Source organism: Bos taurus, chromosome 10, assembly GCF_002263795.3.
Source record: "Bos taurus isolate L1 Dominette 01449 registration number 42190680 breed Hereford chromosome 10, ARS-UCD2.0, whole genome shotgun sequence".
NCBI lineage: Eukaryota > Metazoa > Chordata > Mammalia > Artiodactyla > Bovidae > Bos > Bos taurus.
Window position 1 is genome coordinate 8,754,917 of NC_037337.1, and position 13,097 is coordinate 8,768,013.

At 49.5% G+C, this 13,097-nt stretch overlaps 1 protein-coding gene across 1 annotated transcript; it reads right to left on the reverse strand.

The window, feature by feature from the left end:
• Positions 1 to 572: 572 nt before the first annotated feature.
• OTP (orthopedia homeobox) lies at positions 573 to 10,221 on the reverse strand. Its single transcript, NM_001103312.1, is given in 3 exon segments — positions 573 to 2,628; positions 8,288 to 8,697; positions 10,017 to 10,221. Coding segments are annotated over 3 exon segments (978 nt in total). The 5' UTR covers positions 10,054 to 10,221; the 3' UTR covers positions 573 to 2,097.
• Positions 10,222 to 13,097: the final 2,876 nt, after the last annotated feature.

Below are 13,097 nucleotides of genomic sequence, written 5' to 3' on the forward strand. Positions count from 1 at the left end.
CTCCGGAGCTCTCCACGCTTCCGTCACCGTGGTGCTTCCAGACGCAGCCCGACGCCGAGGGCTCCCGTCCGCTGCTTTGTCCGGTAGAGACCGTTCACGCGAGAAGCTTGTCGACTCTCGGGCCCTGCGTTAAGTGCGGGCACCTGCGCCCGGAGGCCCATCTCGGCCTCAGAGGCAGGGGTCGACCTGAAGCCTCGCGAGGCCTCGAGCTCGCGTGAGGCCATCGCCCCGCGGCTTCTCACTTCCGGCCTGCGTACCCGGGGACTGCAGGCTAGGCCTGCCGGCGGGGACGCTGTATCCGTGCGTCCTGCCTAGGGTGCGGTGCGACCTAGGAACTGAACCCAGGCCCACCGAAGAGCAGACGAGTCTCAGACGCGGGGATCCCGCCAACTGGGCACCGAGAACCTCTTAGAAAAGTTCTCTTCCCTTCCCCCCACGAGACCCTTCTGTCATTCAAACTGACACCAAAACCCATCATTCTCCGTATCACATACTGAAAATGATTTTATTTTATCCATTTACATTTAACTTGATATAAACTTGTTCGGAAAAGTCAAATAATATGCTTTGTATTAGCTCAAACATTTATTAAGAAAACCAAATTCCATAAATAAGCACAGACAATAAGTTAAAACATATCACAAATTGACCAGTATGTAACAAGAATGCTTTATCTACACAAAACATCCTATTTCACATGTTTGTTCATTCTTCGAAAGCGCTTCTGTTCTCTGGGTTTGGATTTGACCAGCACATGCAGAAAGAGCTGATTGCGTTTCTCTGTACAAAGTTGCAGGGTTGTAGATGCCTGAGTGCACCCTTCGGCAGCCGGCAGGGGCCAGGGCAGTGGCCGAGGGGCACGAGGAAAGACAGGACGACCACAAAAACAACCAAGGGCACAGAGCAGCGCGAGGAGAGAGAAACGGAAAAAAGGAAGCAAACCAACCCCAGTCCTGAAGGATCCAGAAAAAAAAGATGTGGCTTTTGCTTTTACAAAAGGAAAATTTTCTTACGTGTTTCTTTCTTTCTCATAAAGACATTTATCAAAATGGGTAAGATCACCTCTTCATCACATGACTGCTTTAATCTACTCCAGCCACCCAATCCACTGACATGTTCCTCCTGAGAAGCCTTCCCTCAATACCCTCACATAGTTGTACTTAAGAAAATAAAAGTAAGATGAAACAGAAACGTTCTCTTGCAAGCCAATACACGGCTGCAGGTATGTGACTGGATGGACAAGGCAAGGAACGGCTAGTGGGAGAAGAAAGAAAGGAGTTCGGTGCAAGAATACAGGGATAAATCAAATTGTAATCAGTTAGGCCCTCAGATGAGGCGGTTGGTAGTAGATGCTTGCCCTCCTTTTAGACAAAAATCCTAACATTGTGCTGTCCCTTGAACACGTCCGTGTGTGACCTAGGTGCACTGTGTATGAGTGTGTGCGCGCGCGTGTGTAGTGTCTGAGAGTGAGCGAGAGTGCGGGTGTGTGTGTTTCTGCCCACAAACCAGTCCACTGGTGTCTGATTTCAGATCCTGAGTCTACTCCCTGCTAAGTAAAATGGCGGGAAGGATGCTTTCGGCAGGGCGCGGGAGGCGGGGGCGTGAGGAGCTGGGCAAGAAGGGACCAGGGGCGAGGCGCGGGGCGAGGGGGCCGCAGGCGTCGTGGAGAAGGTGTGGATGGGCAAGCCGCCCGTCGGAAGGCCAGGCGGAGGGCGCGAGCACGGCGAGTGCGGGCCGGGAGGCGGCGGGGCGCGGGGAGGCGTGGGGCCGGGCGCTCGCGACTGGGCGGAGGGAGGGGCCAGGTGAGGCGGGTGGGGTGCGGGGAGCGGAATCAGGCGGGAGGGAGGCCTCGCGGGCCGAGGCTCGGGGTGAGCCCGGGAGAGTGGAGGACGGAGGGAAGGAAGGGCCGGACGAGACGTGGTGGAGGCCGGGCGGGGAGGGAGCAGGGCGCCGGGGCTGGGGCCGCGGCGGGAGAACGGGGCAGGGCGCCCGGGCGAGGGCCGGGGCAGGGAGCGGGGGGCCGGGGCGCGCGCCGCCGGGGCCTCGGGGCGGACCGGGGGGCGGTGCAGGGGGCGGAGCGGGCCGGGCGCGGCGGTATTAAGTGAAGCTCATGGAGACTGTGTGCTCTAGCGCCTTGCGGCGGAGGGAGGCGATGCTCGTTCCCCGCCACACGTCGCTGCTGTCCGGGGAGCTGCAGAGCTGGGGCGAGCCGGAGACGTTGCTGGGGCCGGGGAGGGAGGCGGGCACCATGCCGGGGAAGGCGGGCTGGTAGAGATGCGACTGCAGCCCCGCGCCATTGGAGCCCGCCAAGCTGTTGGACAGGCCCATGGAGTTGGGCGGCGGCCCGGCCGCCAGGCTGCACTGGGACAGCGACTGCGCCATGGCTTGCTGCCTGCCCAGCGCCGGCGGCAGCGGCAGCTGCGACACGCCCGGCATGGCGGCCGCCGCCCAGCGGGTGTCGTTGGCATGGAAAGAGCACAGGCTGTCGCCCATGGCGGCGGCGGCGGCGGCGGCAGCCGACGGGAACTGGGGCAGGCCTGGCGTGGGCAGCAGCGTGCCCGGCGCGCGGAACACGTTGGTGGTCTTCTTGCGCTTCTTCCACTTAGCGCGCCGGTTCTGGAACCAGACCTGGAGCGGACGGGGGTGGGGAAACACACAGGGCGCTGTTAGCCCGCGGGCCGGCCAGGAGCGTCGGGGGCCCGAGCCCGAGAAACCCGCGGCAGGTCCACCCCCTCGGCCCCAGGCCGAACACGTGCCATCGGCCCGGCGCGCCCCCACACAACGCCGGGGACCCTGGTTCTCCACCAGCCCTAGGCAACCGGCGCCCCGGGCCTCCACCGGGCGCCAACTCCAGGAGAACTGAGTGACCGTGCCTGGGAGCACTTACACACCGAGCAGACAGACACCACACGCAGTATTCACCACGCCCCTGCGCGCCGGCACATTCTGCGAGCCGCTCAGACGCACTGGTCTGCAGGCAGGCATGTTGTCAAACCTGGACCCACAGGTGTACAAATGAAGATAAACATGTGTACCCGTGTGGCCTAATAGCGTGCCATTAACAATGATGGGGTATAGAATTTTCAGAAACGCTGGAAATTTGGAAATTGATGAAGAGCTGTGGATGACAAAGCCGGTTTCAAAATCGAAAGACAAAAGAAAACCCCTAACGCCACGGATGACGGAGCGGAGAGCTTAACATAGTGATCCATGTGGGAAAGCAAGCGCCACTGAGCTACGGTGTAGTTTGGGTCACCACAGTGACTTCTGATTCGTAGCGACTGGTACTACTGCCGCAAGTCCGTGCCTCGTGCTCAAGCCCCTCTAAGGGTACCTTTATCTGGGTTGTGCAGGTGTGCTGGAACCCGCTGCTAGAGCCCTAAGCCTCAGGGCTTTCAAATCTATTATTTCCAAGAATTTACTGAGGATCCCAAATAACAAAGCCTCCAGTTCCCTCAACCCCACCCCCACCCCGCCTCATTTCATCTATAAATTAAAAGCAAATCTTCTGACTACTACAAACCAAAGGAAGTCAAGTTTAAAGCTCACACTACCTATGAATCAAATTTAATTTTGCTCAGACAAACCCAGATGTCTTTTTAAAGGAGATGTGTTTGATAAAATATACTCCAAATGAAAATAATCTTCCTATTAGTTTTTTCTTAACAGTAGACCCTGAAAGTTCAGACTTTATAAGACAAATTTGCCTGTCAATGTCAAATTCACTACCACAGGGGAAGGAAAGGTTCTTCCCAAAAGACATCAAGTAAACTGCCTGACCAGGAAAACTTCCCCTCACCCCATGTTTAAATTTGATTTTTTTTTTTTTTAAGCCAGCCTGTCCATTTGGCAGGCTTGCAGTTCAATATATAGTCAGCTGGAGGTTTATATGCATAAATATAAATGATGTGGGACACAGCTTAGGTACTGATTGAATTTTCTCATAATTTAATTTGGTCAATGCAACTTGACCACTGTAAGGTCATGCGTTAATCCAAACTCTTTAGTGTTTATTCTGCAAACTATCACAAGTATGGGAGTACCTGATCCCCTTTCCCAGTAAACCAGTTATACACACCCAAGCAAGTGGAGCTACACTCTCCATTTACCAATATGAACAGCCCTGCAATCTAGAATTCTTTTCAGCCTTTGGGCTGGCCCTGGCTTTTCTACCATACATGCATCATCACCCACCACTTCATCTCTTCTGGTTTCTACCTCATTTTCCATGTTTTTGCCTACTGTAGTGTCCAGATTGGGTAAAGATGCAGGGTCCTTTCCCTGTTAAAACCCCTCGAGCTGGTGGCGCAGTGGATTAAATGAGGCAGCAGGGCCCTAGATAGAGACTGGGATCAATGCGGCAGCAGGCCGAGGATTGAGCTGTTAGCAGAGAGTAACCCACAGGAGCCCAGGAAAGCACCTCTAGGAGACTGACTGCCACAGGTCGCTTTGCATTATCCATTCAAGGCTGGACCAGGTGGAGCCCTAGACAGGACGGTGTCTGTGACCAAAATGGTCCGCATACCTCACATTCTGCACCCAGATATATTTCGAAAGGTATCTATAGATTAAAGACCGGTTCCCAGAACCCTGCAAATGTCAGTGACTTCTGAAATGTCTGACTGTTTGCGGTGGGCATGGTGTGGAGAGTGGGGAAAGAAACAGAAGAAAGTGGGGAGGAATTGCCCAGAAGAATCTCAGTAGAAAACATGCCTGCCAGAAAGATTTCTGAATCTCAGGTACAAGCGGAAAAGAACAGCTGTTGAAGAACTAAATATTGTAGAAATAATCAAAAAATTGTGCTCAATTATGTTTGAGGGTTAGTAGTCAAATGATGGCTACAAAATTTTTTATGTTTCATGGCTTACTGGGATTGGGGAAAAAAAAATCTGCATGGGGTCTGAGCACCTCCGTTCCAAGGTATGATGCATATGTTTTTAAAATGTGAATGTTTCCACTTGAAAACTAGAGCATGACGGATTAAAATGCAGGTAAAACCTAAGGGAGATTTTGAGAATGCACAGATGACAACTCCAGGAAATATATTAACCGCAGCCACAGCCAACTTTGTACTCAGTTTGAAATGCAGCTCTTCTCAGAAGATGCTTAATACAACAGTGAGAATCTAATGGAGGTTGGAATTTAAAAATCCACTTTCATGATATCTGCTGTTACAGTAATATAGACATACTGTAAATGTATTTTAAAATATATAGCCCGTTTAATTCCCCACCTATAAATGGCTCAGAAATAGAGAAAGAGAGGAGAAAGAGAGAATATTACTTTTTCCCCCCCTCGAAGCAAATGCTTTATGAAGATCTCATTGGAATCCGGCAAATGATTAATGTGAAGATTTGGGAGGAAATCTGGGGAGCTGTATTAAAGCCTAGATCTCAGGTTCATTTCGATCAGCCAGCCGTGAACTCTGGGCCGAATTCATTACACTTTAATAGTGCTGGGAGAGGAAGAAAATGCAATTTCTCATTCCATTAGAAAACTAGAAAATACTCTCGGCTTGTCCCCCTATTAAGATGTGGCAGGTGACAGGGCCATTCTGGGGGACACGGTCAATGGAATTACAGCACATTATTTTTGTTCGTATAAAATATTGAAAGGCAAGCCTGACTGTGCAGAAGTTATTTCACTGATTTGGTTTTTATGTAAATAAAATATTGAAAGTTAATTAATCCGTGCTAGAGACTAATGATTATGCTTATTATATTGCATTTGATCGCATAATTTGCATGATTCTCGCATTGCTGCTTAATAAGCCATTCCAGGTTATAAATAATTCTGAAATTGGTTTCTAATAATGGCATGCTATAAAAGGAATGGTTTTATTACACTAGCCAGAAAAGAGGAGCGATATCAGACATGGAATTGGCCTCCGTGTGAGTAGAGGTGCTTTAATAAATACTTAAAAGGATGATATATGGCAGATATAGATAAAAATAAGTATATTGGATCATTTAGTCTAGAATCAAAAAGTATCTTTAAAAACATACAATTGCAATAAATTAAATGTTTAGATCATTTTTAATCAGAGCAGTGGCCCACATACTGAAAAGAATTTGTGGCAATCTGTTAACTATAAAGAAAACTATGAAGTACTCATCATATAAGAACATAAACCAATTACTACTTAATTTGAATTTGGTCAAGGAGCAAAGATACAGTGAATTGCGAAGTAAATACATTTTACATAAATTATTTTTGCATTACATTACATAATGTTAATCATTTTGAAATGTTAATTAAGAAGGTTATGTTGATCTGATTACTTTTTAAACTATGGAACATTATTTTTAAAAATATTGAAATTACCATTCTATTAAATTTTTCCTATCAGCAGCATCAAGCTATTATCTTTGGTTGAACATTATGCTAGAAGAATTAAAGTACTCTGTCTCTATCCTTCTTGATTATTCTTTTGTGTACTTCTTAAAAATAACTGTTTCTATTACATAGTTTGTGCTTTATTTCATTTATAACTTCTTATATTAAAAGAATCACTGCCATTAACCTTTGGAAGACCTAATAAAGTTTAATAGACCTCATTTTCTTTTTTCATAAAGTCAGTTGTCCAATTATATTTTATTTGTGATTCTAAGTTATATTTTAATTCAAACTAATTACTAGTAAGCCTAGGTTAAGCAATAGCATTTTAGTCCTTAAAAATTATTATATAGTATTTCTCTTGAGTGAAAAAAATGTATGAATTTTGAACCAACAGGATTTTAACAAGCCAATACTATCAGTAACAGTAATGAAAATATTGAAATTGTATATTTCTGTTACGGTATGAACTCAATTTCAGATTTAAAAGAGGAGCAAGTTTAAAAAAAAAAAAGCTTAAGAGCACTAATAATATATATCTGTACAATGCAATTAACGTGCCTCTGATGCTTAATTTCAATGGCCCATGGTTCAGGGCTTCCAGAGTTCACTAAAGAAACCACCAGATTTACACTGAGTAAAAATGTTAATATAGTGTGTTATACCCTTTATTAACTTGACCACCTTAAGTCCCCAATGACATTTATTTGCTGACTGTTTAAAACAGAAGGTTAGACAGTCTTTAAAATGCTGAATGGAGACAGAAAAATTCAACACTGTGATTATGAACACTTTTGACTTTTAGATCAAATGTAAAGTAACTGAGACCTTTAAACTTTGATGTTTAAAATTTGTAAAACGGAGATCTTTAACATTTTTGATAGCAGCTAGAGCTGAGATTGACACAGGATAAGGAACAGAAAAGACCCTGTCGAGGACAGGCTAGAAAGGTTTTCAGCACCCTGGATAGCTCAAGTCTAACCGCCCCTCTTGGAATTTCACCTCCAGCACCTATCCATAAAATATTTGATATAATGTTTTCATTCTTCTAAAAAGTGGAAAAAATCTGAGATTCATCGGACTTATACTTTTATACCCCAATTTTCAGAAAAGTTACAGGTGTGGTTTGTAAGTTATATATAATTTACAACTTGGAGGGTGGTTGGACTAGAAACAACAAGGGGTCAGTAATGATTTTGTTTACTACTGGTCAATCTTTTCTGACCTAAGTGTCCTTTCTTCAAATCGGGTAGCTAAACCAGAAAGCCCTTATTTCCTCCCCCCTCCCCCCCCCCCCCCACACACACACACTGCCCAAGTTACTTTAGGGGAAACCAGGACTCAGGTTGTGGGGGATCGCTCCAGCTCCCCCAGCGCATTGGTAGGCCACCAGATTCGAAGCCTTTATAAGCATCGAAGCTAGAGGGTATTTTGCCTGAGCGCGGCAGGAGTGTGATATGCAGGAAAACCCAGGTGTGGATCTTTTCTGAAAGGCGCCCACTTCGCCTTATTTTCTCCTTTTTCGTGTTTTCTGTATTGTATGATGCATTCTCCCATTTATCCAGACACGACACAAACTCATTAGGGGGTAATGACATACTTGTCTATAACGGGAGCTGGGGTGGAATTGCCCGCGGGGGTTAAAACGCCGCCTAGGAGACACGGAAGGTGGAAGACCCGCAGATTTCCTTCTCGGGAGGAAGGAAGAGACCTAGCAATCGAATGACGCCGGCTTCGCTTTGGAGGAGTTTCCGCGGAAATGTGGTTATACTGGCAGGAGATGGGGGCACTGTCTGCCCATCGATGGGGCCAATTCGCGGGCAGAGGAGCTAACTTCACCCAGGAAAGCTTAGCCCAGGATCCCTGAAAGGGAAGAAAAGACCCTGCTTCCTTTGCCTAATTCCTCCCACGCCCTCCTTGTCTTCTTCCCTGGCGCCCAAGCCCAGCGTACCTGCACTCGGGACTCGGTCAGCCCAATACGAAGTGCCAGCTCCTCCCGCATGAAGATGTCGGGGTAGTGAGTCTTGGCGAAGCTCCTCTCCAGTTCGTTGAGCTGAGCAGGGGTGAAGCGCGTCCGATGGCGCTTTTGCTTCTGTTGGCCCTGCTGCTGACCGGCTTGGCTGGGGTTCGGGCCGCCCTGGGGCCCCGGCTGCTTGTCCGGGTCCTTAGCGCTCACCGCCAGCGAGGCCGGCGTAGAGCCCACTGTGGTGATGTCCTCCCCAGGCAGCAGAGTGGCTCCCTCGACTGGGTCGGAGTTGGGCGCTAGGTCCCCCGGGTGGCCCCCGGGGTCAGAGCCCCCTACGCCCAGCCTACACTTCACCGCCTCCCGGTGGCCCAGAAGCTCGGCGGCATCTTTCATACCTGAGGAGGCAAGGGGATGGCGGTCACTACTGCTCTGGCCATTCCAGGAGGGACTGTACGCCCCGCGTGGTCCTTTTCCAGCCCCGTGCTCGGCTCCCTCTGCGCCCACGGTCGCCCTACGGAGCAATCTCCCGGGGTGCTCAGCCTGGGGCCCCAGGATCTGGACTGCCAGGTTGCAAGACCGTCTCCCGGCCTTTTCCCTTCTCTCCGCAGCGGGGTCCCTTAGTAAACAACACATGCTTTCGTCTCTCCCACAATGAAACATTCCTAGTCCCGGCAATGAAACATGCCTCGGAGACCCTTTCATGAACCGTACCCCCACGGCGTTCTAGGAACTCCAGAGCTTATCCTAGAACCGAGCGGGGGGTGGGGGGAGGGGGGAAGAAAAGAAAGAAAATTAAACAATTTTCTCCGTTGCTGCCCCACCTGCGCTTAGGCAGCCTGAGAAACTCTACCTCTGACCCTCAGCCGATTCCCTCTCACTTTCGGAAAATGAATAAGTTTCCAAGCTTTCCACCCCCTGAAATCAACCCAAATCAGCTCCGCCTCCCCCTCAAATCAGAGAAAGTGTTTGGAAAATGGAGTCACATCCATCACCAAAGATTCCCAAACCGGAAACCCAGAGCCCAGTAACCCAGACATCTTTAAGAAAACTCAAGTAAAGTCTCTAGACATAAGTGAATCAAACTTTAGAGAATTCAACTTTTCTTTCCGGAGATATAAAAGGTACGTTCCTCTCAGCCATTGATTGGCAATGCCGACTCCCTTTGCAGGCCGGATGCCTGCGAGGATGAATCTGGCTTTTCTCCTTTCTCAGTGAGTACACTTAGTAAATTGCTTCTATTGCAGTGGCTTCTCCTTTAAGACTGAGTTTTACAAATTCAACCATAGTTAAACGAGGAGCAGAAAGAGGTATGGGGAGAGGGAAAGAGAGGGGAAAAGATAAGAAAGAAATCTGAAATTAAGGTAAACAGGAGGGGAAAAGAGAGAGAGAGAGAGAGAGAGAGAGAGAAAAAACGCCTCCAAACAAATTATCACGGGGTAGATCGCCCCTTCAAAAAAATAAAAACAATAATAAGGGGGAGGGAGGAAGTGAAAAAATAAGAAAAACAAAAAGTAACATCACCCAATTCCTTTGAATCTACATATTCCATAGATTTTTTTTTAAGACGATGTTAAATTAAATTAAACTTTAATGCAGCACAATTACTTTTAAAGAAATTAGTCCATTTAGGGCACATTAAGGTAAAATAAGGAACAAATTGACAATTTCCTGCCCGGGCTTCTCCTGGCTGCCCGGGCGAGAGGCGCGCACTCACCTAGCCTGGCGTCCAGGAGGTCGGCGTGAGACAGCATCGCGCACCGCTCCAGGGCGAAAGCTGTTCCCCCCCAAATTTTAGCGGCTTTAAGTTATTTAAAATAGATATAAGCTATAAGCTATACGATATAGATATATATAGATCACCTAAATGAAAGAAAATTCGGTTTGTGGTTAAAAAGGGGGCTTCTTGCATTATAATGTCCTTTAGAGAGACGGGGAGGTGCTTAACAGTTGAATGAACCCGTGAGCAGCTCGGCGAGGGGACCAATCAGGAGGGCAGCCTGCAAATGTCAGCGCCCGGAGAGTCCCCCACTCCGCCCGCCCGCCCGCGCCCGCCCGAGGAGGCGGCGGCCGCAGCCCGGGCTGCTCCAGCCCCGAGCAGCTGCTAAAGCAGCGGCGGCCGCCTCGGCCTCGCTTCTGGGCCCGACCTACGGTAGTTTTTCTCTGAGATTTTTCTCCAGGCACACCTTTCCTTCTGGTCCCGCCCAGGTCGCTCCAAAGGCGCAGCTCTGTGCCTCTGAGCTAGGATCTTCCCGGGGGCAGAGGTAGGGCAGGGGACAGAGCAGGGCATAACCCCTTGGTGACCCGGGAGTAGCCCTGGCCTGCGCGCTGGGCAACAGTGGCCTGCTGCTGGCGCAGGCCTGACAATCCGAGCACAACAAGGCACGGCGCCCTCCAGACCGCGCCTATACTTCGCTGCCGCCCAGCAGGCCTGCACCTACTGTCCAGACGCCCTGGCTGGGACCCCGGGCCTACAGAATCCCATTTTCGGGTCATGGCTTGAGCGCACAACAGTACCCGACTTCCTCCTCCGCCCCTCTCCCCACCCCGCCCCGCGCCCGCCCGCCCTCCGCTCTTCCAGGCCCCGAGGTCTACTTCGTGGACCCGAGCGTGGTGTCTTTTTTGCACTTTGCACCTCCTACGCCCGGATCCAGCTTCTCAGCCAGCCTACGCTGGCATCCTGGCCCACAACCTGCTCCTTTGGTCAAAGTTTCTAAGTTCAGTACGTCTCCCAACTCCACTTTAGGCTGTAAATAAAATTAAATGCTCTTTATTTTCCTCTCGAATGTGTTAAACTCCTTGAACAATTTAAAGTGCTTTGCACAAGTGAAGCGAACCATTTCTAATGTTCTGATTTTTCAGAGCCAGCCAACAACAAAGTTTAGATTAGTAATATATTTCTAACCAGAGTAATTTTCAAGATCATTAGGCATTTATGTAATTAGTGCCAAATCTATAAGCTTTTATTACTATTATTAGAGTAAAATCAGTATAAATTTGTACTAATTTACTACTGTTTAGACTTGGCTGTCAAGACCAGAGGTTCTTATTGTAAATGATAACTGAGGAAATTAAGTGCAAAATTCTGTACCGTTTCTGATCTGCTCCTAAACAATCCGTTTCAATTGTATTTGTAGCAGAACATAATGCCCTTTTAAAGTTATTTGACTTGTATTTTTATTTGCAACACAAGAAAAATGCCCTCTTCCCAGGCACAATGAAAACTGATATTTACTACTCTCAACTTGATTAACATTGATTTTTAATTCGAGAGTGATGCAATTAAGATTATTCATTTAGTGCAAATAAAGCTTCCACAAAAGGGTGGCCCTATGAAGTCTGTTTTAAATAATACCGAGCAAATGGCTTTTTTTGTTCGCCGTCCAATTGACTTACACAAAACATTGGAAATGCTGCCTGAGAGCAGATGCGAGAGGAATTGTGTGTGCGCGCGCGCGCGTGTGTGTGTGTGTGCGCGCGCGCGCTTGCGGTTGCGCGCGCTTGTGTCCTTAGCTATGTGTATGACAGGGACCGAGCAAGTAGACAAAGGAGGCTGCAAGGCGAACTCTGGGGCAGTTTTGCTTTCTCTTCTCTCCTGCAGCCCATTCCACTCCTCCCATGCACACACACACGTGCGCGCGCGGGCACATCCACACACAAGTGTGAGTGTCGGGCATCAGCCACATCGGTTCCTTCCGAGCAGCGGAGATCGCTTCTCCGGAAGCTCTGGGCCGGGCCGAGCTTCCGCGATCGTCGCGGAAGCTGCTGCCAAAGAGGCCTAAACGGGACTGGGGCGCCGGGACCGCGGGCTGCGGCTTGGCGGAGCCCGAGCTGCGGCGGCGCGATTAGGGGCCGCGAGGGTGTTCGCCTTTTGCCTAAAGTCCTTTCTAGAAAAGCTTTGTTTGAGAGGCAAATACCTAGACCTAAAGCAGAGTCCTTTCTATAAAAGCTTCCCCTTCCCCAACGAAACGCCAAATTTAGAAGCTACAGAGCCTGGCGCGCACTCTAAGAGGGAGGCTAGCGGCCCGGAACCCGGCGACTAGCTCCCTGGACCCGGCTCCCGAATGCGCACCTGGCAGCACGTCCCCGGGGACTGGGAGGGGGTTTGTGCCCACCTGGGTGGGGCTCGGGGGTGGCCGAGGACGCGGGGGCAGAGGTGGGCAGAAGTGTCAGGGTTAGGGACGAGGCCTGGCGGAGGCACCCCGCTCCTTCACACCGGCGGGTCCTCGGAAGCCGGCACCCCGCGGCTCCGCACCCTGCCTGGGGGCGGGAGGAGAAGCTGCCACCTGGGGAGGCAGGAGAGGGCGCGGGCCCTACACAGGTGTGCACAGCGGCGCTCGGGGCCTCGTCCCACAGCCGCCCAGAACAGCCGCGGGTCGTGCAGCTTTCTCCCACACGCACACGCTCGTATATTCTGTTTTGTTGCATCTTTCAGGTCGATAAATAAATGTGTAACAGTTAATGTGAAGACACATCAGAGTAATAACAATGGGACGAAATCAAAGGATTATCCATCTCTGTTAGTAACCGCTGAATAACAATGTTGCGGCGTGATTGATAGCCCGCTTCATTTTATGACTTTTCTATTGGTCTTGATTTTTATAGCAGTATAAACAAACTAAATCATTTCTTCCAAGACTTCAGAGCATAAGCATCTGATGGTGGGGGTTGGGGGGAGAGGGAAAAAGGAAAGGCGAGAAAAAAAAAAGAAAGGGAAATCTGAGAGTGGGAGGGGGTGACTGGATGGTGTGGGGGCGTCGAGGTGGGGAGGGAACAAGCTGGGGCTGGCCGGCGAGTC